This window comes from Ascidiella aspersa, chromosome 1, assembly GCF_963924565.1.
Source record: "Ascidiella aspersa chromosome 1, kaAscAspe10.2, whole genome shotgun sequence".
NCBI classification, from domain to species: Eukaryota; Metazoa; Chordata; class Ascidiacea; order Phlebobranchia; family Ascidiidae; genus Ascidiella; species Ascidiella aspersa.
This window is the reverse complement of record NC_139447.1, coordinates 3435774-3448805: the sequence shown is the minus strand read 5'-3', so window position 1 is coordinate 3448805 and position 13032 is coordinate 3435774. Positions and strand designations below refer to the sequence as shown.

The 13032-nt window shown below is 32.3% G+C and overlaps 1 protein-coding gene across 1 annotated transcript; it reads left to right on the top strand.

Moving 5' to 3' along the window:
• Positions 1-3174: 3174 nt before the first annotated feature.
• Positions 3175-10634, top strand: LOC146166581 (bifunctional FAD diphosphatase/FAD synthase-like). The gene is made up of 13 exons (XM_083383972.1): positions 3175-3432; positions 3869-3999; positions 4586-4731; positions 5161-5309; positions 5402-5461; positions 5747-5825; positions 6068-6222; positions 6735-6832; positions 6907-7022; positions 7105-7203; positions 8089-8278; positions 8923-8996; positions 9900-10634. Exons 1-13 carry the CDS (start codon positions 3312-3314, stop codon positions 10033-10035), a joined length of 1554 nt encoding a protein of 517 aa, XP_083240098.1. The 5' UTR covers positions 3175-3311; the 3' UTR covers positions 10036-10634.
• The last annotated feature ends 2398 nt before the right edge of the window (positions 10635-13032 follow it).

The window sequence follows — 13032 nt, the reverse complement described above, 5'->3', positions numbered from 1 at the left end:
CAACATAAATATAAAAATCTGGAATAAAGAAATCTCTAAAATAGGCAACAGTGGTGAAGAGTCTTTGTATTTGAAGAGTTTGCAATATAAAACACAACAGTCAGACAAAACGTGCACAATTTAAAACAATATAAAAATAAAAAGTACCCTAGAAGAAACTTGGTTATATTATTACTGCACTTGAAATTTAAAATAGCAAGCTACATTATAACCCAAGCACAACACAGTTAGTTAAATGTAAATAGTATAATCGTATAAAAAATAAAACAAATGTAAAAAACACAAATAGGATGCAGCGAAGTTTTAGGTTGATTTGCATAACTTATGTAAAAAGAAGAGGTACCAAAAATTATGCATTTTATTTAATTTTTTGTGTGGTAATTAGCTTTACTAATTTCAATAAACTAGGCTTATTTTGAGCAATTAGGATAACATAAGTAGTGGAAATTCTGTTCAATCTAGACCTGTGTTTCTTAACATTTCACGAGCCGTGGCCCCATTCCAAGGGCCTTTAACACTTTTTGGCCTTCGCTTGTCACAAATTTAAAAAATACTTTACTTATTGTCACAAAAAAAGTTATTATGAAATGATAAATTGAAGTTTAACTGACCTATTATTAAAAAGATATGCTTGTGGACCCCGATAGACTGCTCTGTGTCCCAAAGAGCCATGGTTAAGAAATCCTGATCTACACTCTATTCGCAAGTATTACAATACAAATTGATAAGCACAATGGTTCAACAAATCCCCGTTTGAACCTGATATATAAATCTGGAATAAACAAATATTTTATCTCTGAGATAACCTAGATAGCAACAGTGTTTTAATCAACCATTTTCAGATTTTGTTTGGTTAGAATTTTGTCCTTCCGATATTGTTTGGACAGGATTTTCTGGGATTAAAGGTTTCCGAAAAACCATTCCTTCCTGGTCGTGAATCGTTCTGCCTGTCATAAATTTCCAACCGTCGCCTTCTAGAACTTGAAGTAGATTAACAAGCATTTGTGACTTTTCTTTCAATTGCAACGGCTTGCTGAATATAAAAGATATGTAGTTTGAACTTGACGTGACGTTGACATTAACATGTTGAAACTGGGTGAAAACGGACCTTAGCAAGAGCAAGGCTTCTTCGATGAAAGGGGCACACACAGTGGCTTCGTACTGCACTTGCATTGTGTGATAGATGTGCATAAATGCCATGGATGCAATTGCAGTTAAAAACAGTTAATAAATAATTCTTATTGCACAGAAATGATTAGAATTCAAGTTAAAAAAAAAATTTGTTCTAAACTGAAAAAATAAAATGTTTAGAATATTTATTCTTGCAGCCAACTGGGTAAATAGTATTGTCTGAAAATTTAACATTGTGTGATAGATAGAAATGCCATATACAATTGCAGTTAAAAACAGTTGACAAATAAATCTTATTGCACATAAACGATTAGGATTTCAGTTAAAAACAAAATTTGTTCTAAACTGAATAAATGAAATGAATAAATGAAACAGTATATTTAATCTTGGCATAGGCTGGAAGTATGATGAAATTTTAATTCCAGAGTTTTAATATCAACAGACAGATTTAATGAGTATATATTACATTAAAATAATTTGTTATCGTTGTCAATAGCCTTTTCCTAATTTATTTTAAATACTGATCTAACATAGTTCTAGACTTTTCATAGATCTTTTTTGGGCGCTGGTCTAGAATCCTACCACACACAGCATTGAAACAATTATTAAAGCAACGCAAAATATTTGGGTGTAGGTGGGTCAAGGTCAACTATTATTATATTTATTATTTAATAATATTGCTTAACCTACCCAAACGCACACTAGACCAAATAATGTTTGTTCCGGTTATGTTCTATACCAGCGCCCTGCCATGACAAATTACAATACGATTTATTGAGATATATGGTTATTTAGCCGTTAAATTTTTTTCTGAAATTTTGTGCCGTTAAGCGAATGATGTGTGACTGAAATTCCGACCTTCCCTCACACGGAACTATTTTTTTTCTTAAAGTTGATTTGTATTTCGGGTAAAAGCGTTCTCAATAGACTAAATACTGTCTTAAAGCATGTACAAGTACTTAGTATATAGTTTTATCGCCATTAACAAGACCTTTTGGTATTTTATTTCGAATGGTAGCTTTTGTAAGAATTCATCGTAGTTAAATATTGTTCACGTAACGGGGGAATACCAAAATAAAGTGTGTAGAAAATTATTGCGAAAACGAAAGAAAATCTACTAAAAACTATTTTAAATTTGTTATTTAGTCGATTATACTAACTAAAAACCATTTTAAATTTGTTGTTTAGTCGATTATTATGATTATATTCTAATTATCTTACCTAGTTGCAACATTTAAAAATCGATTTAGACGTAAAAACGGACACTCTTGATTTAGGGCCTACTTTGAAACCAGAACCATTGTGTTTTATAAATATGTACAGCTTTGTGCTTTGCTTGCACTTTCATTGTTCGTTTCGAACTTCATCCGCAATCTAATTAATTTTCAGAAAGCATAAATCAACCGCAAAGTGCATTGAGTTATACATAAAAGCGGCAACAATTTTACAGGAAAATCGTGGACACTCATTGTTTAAAATACTTTGTTGGAAAGCGTTTCAGATTGACAGCTATAGTACATTACATATAATCGACTGGTCTACAATCCTTCCACACCATACATTATATAGCAATATAAACGGCTGGACGAAAATGTGATAGGATTTTAGACCAGCGCCCAGGATTTCAGTTTTATAATTTATTTAAATAGTCATGTATGAGAGTACCCAGAACTGACTGTAACTTGCTGTTAGACTGTTATTTTACTCTTGCAGTGGACTTTCAAAATTAGCTGTATTGATTTAGACTTCTTACCATTTTACCTGCAGCAGTTTAAATTACTTTGTGGTATGTACCACAGTTGAATAAAGAAATATAATTAGTGGATGTTAATAAGAATTTTCTTTTGAATAAAATTATCTGCAATAATCACCATGACGATAGTGATGATGCTGATAGAAATGAAATATATCATTATATTTTGGATTTCATTATGATTAGTGGATATGAAATAGAATTATAATATGTTGTTAAGTTTTAATATCATTGTTTTTAGCAAAAAAAATTAGTGTAGCTTTCTCAGTTCCAACTCCTTTGTTCTGCTACATGTTCAAACTTTAATGATAATTAGTTAGAATCCAAATATTATTGTGTCATTATTGTAAGACATAATTTAAGTATTACGCTACTTCATGTTGTCCATTTTTTTTACATTTTTAGGAAACTATTTAAATTTAATTGAATGCAACACTTAACTTCTAAACATTACCGTGCTTGGCGACTGTGCAAAGAAGCTTGCTTCAAATGTCAATTTTCCACTTTTAATGAAGCAATGCCCAAAACCGCAGGAATTATTGTAATTGGTAAAAAATACAGGAATTATTTAAATAGTTAAACTATGTTTGAGTATATCTGTTTTAAGTTTTTTTGCTACGCTTTTTCAAAAGTTTTGTTGAACACACAATGCAACTAGCGAAGATAATTTTAGGCTGCCAATTTTTCTTTGTTTTCTTGTTGTTTGTAATTAAAAAGTATAATCAATTGCTGTTTTTGTCTAAGAATGATTTTAAATGCACATGTCACAAAAAACAATATAAGCAAGCATTTTATTTGCAAAAATTGAGTTAAAATATAAAAGAGAATTTTTTTGCAAAGCTTTTAAAAATTTAAAACGACAAACCAGGTCCGCTGCTATATATGTACAACTGCCTTGATCAACATTTCTGAAATTTTATATTAGTTGGTAAAACAAATGTGTGATTTGACCATTTATTTATTTTTTATGTTTTTGTTTATCAGGAGATGAAATTTTGAAGGGGCAAACTCAGGACACCAACTCGCACTATTTATGTCAGCGACTTCATTCTCTGGGTGTTGGGATTAAGAAAATCTCAGTTATAAGAGATGACATTGATATAATTGCTGCAGAGGTACACTGCTTAAAAAAAAATTACAACTAAAACTCTAATTAAAAAAAATCTGTCAAATAGGATAAAAAGTTTTTTCAAAATTTTTTTAAATTTGTTAAAATTTACCTTTTTTCAAGCATTAACCAACAGGCAAAGACCTTCTGTCAATCGTTTTAGGTTCTTTTTAAATTAGCTTGCTGATAAAAACAGGTTATGTTTATTTGTTTTTATTTTGTCACACTTGGTCTTTTTTTTAAACATAGTTTCTTTTTAAATATTAAACCTAATGGATCAGCTGGTTTATTCGGCCAAAACTTTGGTTTATATTTTGTTTACACCAGAAGAGCAATTTCTAACTATTAATATTCTGCCTGGTAAAACAAACTCTACTCCCACTAAAAAATATAAACACAGTGGACAACTTACTTAAAAATTGAATTTAGATTCATCCACTGTGTTGGCATATTAGTTGATTAAACTACAAATTAACCTTTGGCAAGCATTTTAAAGTAACTTAACCAGAGTTTTTGTTTTAATATGTGGTAAAACTATAAAGTGCACATAAAAGTCTTATGCAGTGGCATAGTACAATGTTAAAACTTTTCAGATCTCCAAGTTTTCCGAGCAATTCGATATTGTCCTGACTTCTGGTGGAATCGGCCCGACTCATGATGACCGGACAATTGAGGGGATTTCGCAAGCATTTGGAGAGCAAGTTATACAACATCCCACTTTGGTTGAGTTGTGCCAAAAGTAAAAGACTTTTTCTACCTTTATCTAGATTTATAAAAACTCAGGCTGGAAGTTGTTAAGGATTTACGATAAATTTATGCATATGTGAAGGTTATTTTGTATAGGCTGACTTTGTTCATTTAAAATTGATTAGGGCTATTAAATGGTATTTTATGGATTCATTTTTAATTAATTATATTGTTCTGCTCGTTTTGTCATAACAATTATTTTTAATTTATATAGGATGAACCAGTCAGCTCATTATTTACTTCTTATAATTTTGGCCTGTAACACTTCACTGAATATTTGATGTATTTACTTTTTAAATAAAAAGAAAAATTATGCTAATATTTATTTAGGATTTTTGATGTGTATATAATTTTTTGATTAGATCATATTATTAGTGTAGTATATGCTTAACTGACATTTCCCTGTTTTTTTTTATTTAAGGCATTTTGGTCAGGGCTTTCAAGATTCACCCAAAGTCAAGCTAGCCTCCGTTCCCCAATCAGCACAACTGCATTTTGGCGTGGATAGTGTCAAGGGAGAAAGACTGCTTTTTCCACTGATCTCAGTCAAAAATGTCTTTATTTTTCCTGGCAAGTGGCCTAAAGACTTACTATGGTTTCTTTGTAGTACTGGTTCATAATAGATTTAGTATATAACAATATTATGTTAATGTTGTTTGTAGGAATTCCAGTTCTGATGAACCGACTCTTTCAAAATCTAGAACATCTATTTAAATCTGATGGTAGGTATGCTTAATTCAGTCATTCTCAAACTATTTGTCTTAAAAGGTTGTCAATTGTGCCACGCAACTTTTATTCTGATTAATTTTATGGTATGTACATATATCCCTGTTGTGTGTCAAAATCGATTGCCAAGTAATGACAAGTGTGCAACAGAAGCAGCAATAACTTTTTACATGCTGCAAGCTGAAACGGTTCAGAAATCAGAACCACTGGTTTAAAATAGCTCATAACTCTTGTGTAGCAATTAACAACAGTGTCCTTAATGCCTTGTGCTTTATTTCCAGAAACTTTTCATGTTGAAAAACTGTTAGTCAATGCCTTTGAATCCGACATCGCTTCATCATTGGCAGCCTGCGCAAAAAAGTATGTTAAATTTATCTTAATAGTAGTTGAGGCCATTTTTTTTTTCAAAGTTAAACTTGGAAGATATGAAACTTTAACCGGCAATATTTAAGCAAAATATGTAAAAAAAAACATAAATCATGTTATACATTCTATATTTTAGGATTCTTGAGTAAGTTAAAAAGACCATTTTTGCATCCAAAAGCATCTCAAAAATTCTTGTGTATGTTTATTGAGAAAATCAAGTATTTATTTATGTTTAGATTTGAAAACACTGGCGTACAAATAGGATCTTACCCAGATTGGTTTAACAATTATTACAAAGTAAAGGTGATGGTGGAATCTAGTAATGAAAAAGCTACAAAGGCCGCCTTTGCTGATTTAAAAGAGAGCCTACCTGCTGGAATAGTTTTAACAGGTAGAAACTCTTAGAGTTTATTTAAGAAACCTTGCCTGATTTATGTACAGTATGCGGTGGACAGATCTTTAATGTAGCTTATACTGAATATCAAAGACAAATAGGTTGAGTGAATCAACATCATCTTTACATTATTTGTTTTATTTTGCCTGCTTATTTAGTTATTGTTGCTTTGTTACTGACAGTAAGCCTGTATAGCGGTTCTCAACCTTATATGGGCGGTTACCCCTTTCCATAAGCATGCAGAAATGTGTTAACCCCTTGTATACGTTTTGTAACAATACTTTATGTTTCATGTAACGTCACAATACAATCTTTGAAGTATTAGTAAACACTAACAAAGGAGACACCCCCCCATCTCTCCAACAACCTTCAAAGCTTTTTTTGAACCATATGAGACAAACATGAATTAAATGCATTAAAGAAGGCCTGTTTTGTTTAGAAAAGCCTCACATGAGAAGTGTTTTGCTAAATTACAAATCGTTTTATTGTGTTTATTTATTGTTTGACAGATTATTTGGAAAATCAACTTGACTTAAAGGGAAATAATAATTTCGGCGATGTTTTTAAAGTGGAAAACCCAGTTCTTCATGACAAACTATCTACATCGGTAAAAAAAAAACATTTTAAAATGGTAAATTTTATCCAGTGTATAAAAGCTATTTGAAAACATTAAAATTTTAGATGGGTATTTTGGAGGAAGCATTGGACCGGTACGACCCTAGTGAAATTTGTATTGGATTTAATGGTGGTAAAGACTGCACTGTTTTACTGCACCTTTTCTACGCTGCAATGTGCAGGTGCATACTTTAATCACATTTCGAAAGCATGATTGTGCTTTGTCTTTGACACCCTTTGTTTTATTTGTTCTGTTATGTCCAGAAAGTTTCCCAACGGTCACCCGAACATTCAAGCCTTGTACATAAAAGACAAAAACCCGTTTGAGGAACTTGAGCATTTTATGGAGGACTCAATTAAAAGGTAATAAATATTTTAGCAGTTTTTTAAATCTGTTTCTATGTGAAGCCTGTGTTTTATTCCGTTCTCATTTAATTTTTTTAAATAAATGTGTGCCAAATAGTCGCGCAAAGAACACAAGTCATAAAATGCCGCGCTTAGCAAATTTATAATGTAGTGGACAATGCATTTTGATGTAAAAAACATAGTACCGCGGTTCAATCGTGATAGGAAATGATATCATTACTAATTACTATGGTCAAACAAGCAACATACATTCAGTTTGAACGTTAAAAGGTATTTTCCATGTTATCAGGCCGAATTTGCTTTGCGTTAAACAGTTTATTTACCTCCAGTTGTTAACCTACATGTTTAACGTCATCACCCTGAAGGGAGTTAACTTTGAATGTTTTAATTTCTTCTATTTTTCTTGTTTGGGCGTACTAATGACGTCATATCGCATCTGACCGTGTTACGTTTTGTCCAAAATACCGGGTATCCGTATTAAATGTAAAGTATCGTATATCGTTACTTCAAGAAAAAAAAAACCGAAACGTACCTATACGCTTTAAGCAGATAAAGAGGTGTTTTCTTTATAAAAGTAAAAAAAGAAATATAGCAAAGCACGTATTTTAAGGTGTTTTGGGAGACCGAAACGGTTCCCCAAATTTCTCCAGCGGTTTCCCAAATTTTGGACTTGCAACTTTTTGGTATTTAAATGAAACACTTGCGGTCTCTTAAAACTACTTAGCGGTCAACCAAACCAAACCTTAAAAAAAACCTGCGTATAGTTATACGCTTTAACCATATAAATAAATCTTTCCTTAATTATATAAAAATATGACACAGTACCTATACGCTTTGAGCAGATAAAGAAGTATTTTCTTAAAAATAAAAAAATAATGCCAGGTACAAGCTTAACGTGATCACGTTATCGGGAGATATGAAGCCAGCATTGCGCGATTTACAGGCGCAACGACCGAACATCAAGGCTGTAGTGATGGGTACTCGATGTACAGACCCCTACTCCAAAAACCTTTCGGCGTTCACCCCAACAGACGGTGATTGGCCGCAGTTTATGAGGGTCAGCCCTATATTGGTAAGAATTTTATTTTGTTGTTTTCATTTTTGTTTTTAATTTGTGTAAGTTTTCTTCAAGGAAATCTGATTTTCGAAAAAAATGAAAATCCTCTGATTAAGCAGATAATAATACGAACTGTTAGAAGTTATTTAAAAAGTATTGAAAACTAAAAAAAAACATTTTTTAATTGTTTGTTTTTGTCAAAACTTATTTATAAGTCAAATAATTTAACAAGATGGAAAACAACTGCTGGTACTACTATAAAAGAGCAGATCTTTTGACAAGAAAAATTACCTCCACCCCTCCACCCTTCATATGTAATTTTAAATAAGCTATAATGCTGGTGGAAAATCGTTTAGTCGTTAAGAATTTATGAAATGAAATGAAAGTGAACAAAGAATGCTTTATAAGTATTTTCAAAAGTTAAAAAACATGGGTAGTCTACTCTTTAAATTAAATTAACGAAAATTGACGTAAACGATACAAAGGATTTTCTTTACGTTTTTAATAATATTGATAAAAATCTATCGCCTCCGAACATCAAAATACGGACTTTAACAAAGCTCCCATAAAGTCGCCTTAAAAGTTCAGCACCTTACAAGTTGGACCAAACAAAACCTCGTGCGAAAACTTCTATAAAAAATATTTTTTTTACATTGCAGAACTGGTGTTATCGCGATATCTGGTCATTTCTCCGACAACTTTACCTTCCATATTGCGTGCTGTACGACCGAGGGTAGGCCTTTGCCTTTTATGGAAACAGTTTTGTAAAACTAGTCATTTCGTGCGTTCACTGACATTCGAAAAACAAAAAACAACAAAAAAGTAACCGTGGGAAACCTTAGATTATTTTTTATAACTGAAGGTTATTGTAAGATGTAAACCAAACATATTTTGGCTACATGGATACCTTCAATGATTAGAAAAGAAATATAAGTTGTAAAAAATGTATATGTCCCGTACATTGGCATGATAAGTCTCAAAAATCAAATATATAGAATAGTTTTATGTTTCATTAAATCAAAGGCTGGAATTTGTCGATGTTTGTGATGGAAAATGTAAACGGCGAAATTTTATGCAGCTTCGCGTCACAAACACCTCGCTTAAATAAAACATATCAACACTTTATCAGTGGAACGAATTACTTCATCATTTCGTAGTTGAAAGTTATTTTTAACACTTTTGCAGTTAAACGTTTAGTTTAACACTCTTACTAAATTTCTTCTCCATTACCTTCGTTTAACCACAGCTTGCTTTCAAACCGCTTTGTAAATTGCGATAATATTGGGTCGTGTAAAAAGGAATGGGCTTTAAAGGTGATTGAATATCATCACTCTATAAAAAAAATATAAGATGTACGTGAGGACTATATTCCGTTGTAGTATTACGATCAGCCTGTTCAACCAGATGATAAGTACAAATCCTTTTTTTTAGTATAAGATGTAAATAATCTATGTCGCCTACAATGGCATCATCAGTATCCTAACTCAAATGACTTGTGCCATTACTTCTCCCTTGCCAGAAAACAAAATAGTTAAAGAACCCTGGATGCACATCCCTGGATTAGACACCTAACTTGACTTATACAACAGTCTCCTAACTCAAATGACCAATACAAATACTTTTTCTCCCTTGGCAGATACACAAGCCTTGGAAGTCGCGAGCGAACAAAACGCAACGAGAAGTTACTTTACCTGGACGAGCAGGGCACCGCAAGGTACAGGCCGGCGCACTGCCTGCAGAACGAAAACCTGGAAAGAAACGGGCGATTGTAGCAGAACTGCTGCTGAAAAATAAGCTTATCCTACTTCTTAGAGTCGCTGGTTTAAAGGGGCGCGTTTTAATACTTTTTTAAACGCGGCTGGTTTAACATGGAAGTGTCGTTATTAGATGTCCGATATTTTGCATTTTCGATATTCCCGTTACCGATACTCGATATTTTGGCCAAACAGTTTCGCGATCCGGACAGACACATAATTGTGTCGTTACTTTTCGCAAACAAGCTAAATAAATTCAACTGAAATGTTCAAAGGTAGTTTTTTGTCTATTTAGCAAAATACGGGTTATACTAGATTTGTTAAGAAATTCAAACCGCCCATACTTACTTTTTACTTTAAAATATAATATCTTGCTTCTAGGTTTGCTTTCAGTTTTATTGTGGTTGTTTTTTCTTTAAGTAGTTAAAGGAATGCAGTTCATTCTTGGCAATAATCGTATCTGAACCGCCCAGACCTAACCTTATAAAACTGGTGCTTACGATAGATAAAGTGTTGTTACAACTTAACGTTTTGCTTGTAATCGGTCCTATGCAAACTTTTGTTTCTGTTGCAAAATACCGCCGTGCGTACCGCTTTCTTCGCAATACACGACTTGTCTTTAACTACAGCTTCTGTTTTTATACTTTCTTATTTTAGAATTTTAAATTGACGCTGCCCTAAACCAGGGTCTCCAAAACCAACTACTTCCCGTTTGTCAGAGTTAAATTTTAATGAGTTTATAAATTGACACAAGTTTATAAAGTTAACAGTCATCCAGCCCGGTAAAACAAAAAAAAGTAGAAAACGGGTAAAACAAAAAAAAGTAGAAAACATCTTTCTAAATAGTATAACTCAGTTTCAAAATCCGAAGTTAATGGGCTAATAGAAAATAAAACAATTTGTTAATTTGTAAGCTATCAGTTATTCCATTTTTTTCCAAACAACATATTTGTTTGGAATTTTAATGTTACCTAAAATACCAAAATATTTAAGTTGGCCTGCTGAAATAAAGTAATTTTGTGCACATTATTTGCGTTCACCCCCCCGCAATGCATTAAAAAAATCACCTTTGCCTAATTATTTTCAGCCAATTAAATAGCAAGCAAAAAAATATTTTTCAAACAATGCACTCGAGTGAAACTGGTGTTTTGCTTCAGTGAACAAATCCTGTGACAGAAGGGCGGACATGTTTGTTCTCACTCCTGTGTTATTTGTAAGATCGATGTTAGATCGAAGTTCTTTATACGAATGAAAGGTTGAATTGCAAGAACTAATAGGAATATCCTTTGGATACTGATAAAAAGCTGTTGAGCTTTACTGAGCAAATCTTATGGCAGCAAAAGTGCGCGGACGTGTTTTCTTAATATTCCTGTTTTATTTGTAAGATCGAAAGTATTTGGCAAAGAAAGGTTAAATTGAGAAGAAAATGTAAAATTTACTTTGGATATTGTTACAGAAACTGTTTATCATCAGTGAACAAATCCTGTGTCAGAAGGGCGGACATGTTTGTTCTTATTCCTGTGTTATTTGTAAAATCGATGTTAGGTCAAAGTTCTTTATACGAATGAAAGGTTCAATTGCAAGAACTAATAGGAATATCCTTTGGATACTGTTAAAAAGCTTCACTGAGCAAACCTTATGGCAGCAAAAGTGCACGGGCAATTTGGAAATGAAAGGTTATATATTGCAAAAACTAACGCAAAATTTATTTGGATGATGTTAAAAGCTGTTTTAAAATTAGTGAAAAAATCCTGTGACAGAAGGGCAGATATATTTTGCTCTTATTGCTGTTTATTTGGTAGATTGGAGCTCTATGAGAATAAAATGGTAATTTGCGAACTATTTTGCGGTTATTTAAAAAAAAATTAGGCTGTAACTTGAAATCTGCATTCTGCAAGCCCTATGATAGAAAGGCTAACATGTTTTGCTGTTTTGTTTGTTTAGATGAGTGTTAGCTTATGCATTATTATCATTAAACAAGTATAAAATTACAGATCCTATTTAATTACATTGCTAAACTGTAATTTTCAATCACAAACACTTTGGCCATTTTGTGTGTTAATTTCTAGGTAAAGATATTATTTTGTGTACTTTGCAGTTAAGTATGACTGGTTAAATTGTAACTTTGCCATTAAGTATGACTGGTTAAATTGTAAAAAAAACTCAGCAATATCTTTTTAAGTTCTTTACCTTTACTGATTTTAAAATCTATATTACTGCAAACATATTCACAACTATTTTAGATGGCTAAGCATTGTGATGCAATGCCCCACAGGTATTGAATTTAACCTGGTAATGATTTGAAATGCAATTTTTTTACCGCAGTATATGCCATCTGTATTTCCAAAGAACTTCTGGGTGGTTAGTAAGTTATACTGTAATAGAACTAACTTTCCAAGAACTACAGTTATGTTCAATCATAGTCTGACAACAGTTTTAGTTCATGTAGTTTCAGGCCAATCTGCATTCTGTGGCAAGTGCACATCTGAATTGGTATGTTGCACACCTAAACTTAAAATAAAAGGTGGTAGGATTTCCAACCTAAGATGAGCAAAAAATATGATTGCATATCTGAGGTTGCGGTGTGAAGTGCCGTAAAATGCAAACTGGATTTCAGGAAAAAACAAACTTGGGTACAATATGTGTTAAGATTTTGTCTAACCATTTCAAAGCCGTAGTGGGTGACGAACAAGTATTTATTTAATAAAAAAACACACATTTCGGAGAATTAAGTTTAAAATACATTTTTTTGAACCAAACATATTTTAATAATTCTGCAACAAATAGTGTCATGGATGTGGTTTGGACAGCGTTCTATGCAGAAGCTCTTTGGCATGTGAAGGCATTCAGGGCTGAGATAATGTGGCTTAACTCACAAGTCATCAAAAACCAGTTATAATATTTAATTCCAAGTTGCAGGCCATATTTAAGTTGCCATATGGTTTAGCCCTTTGTCAGTTGTTTCATATAGAAGAAAAATATTTTTTGTGTTAATTTATTAAGATTTGTATTGTT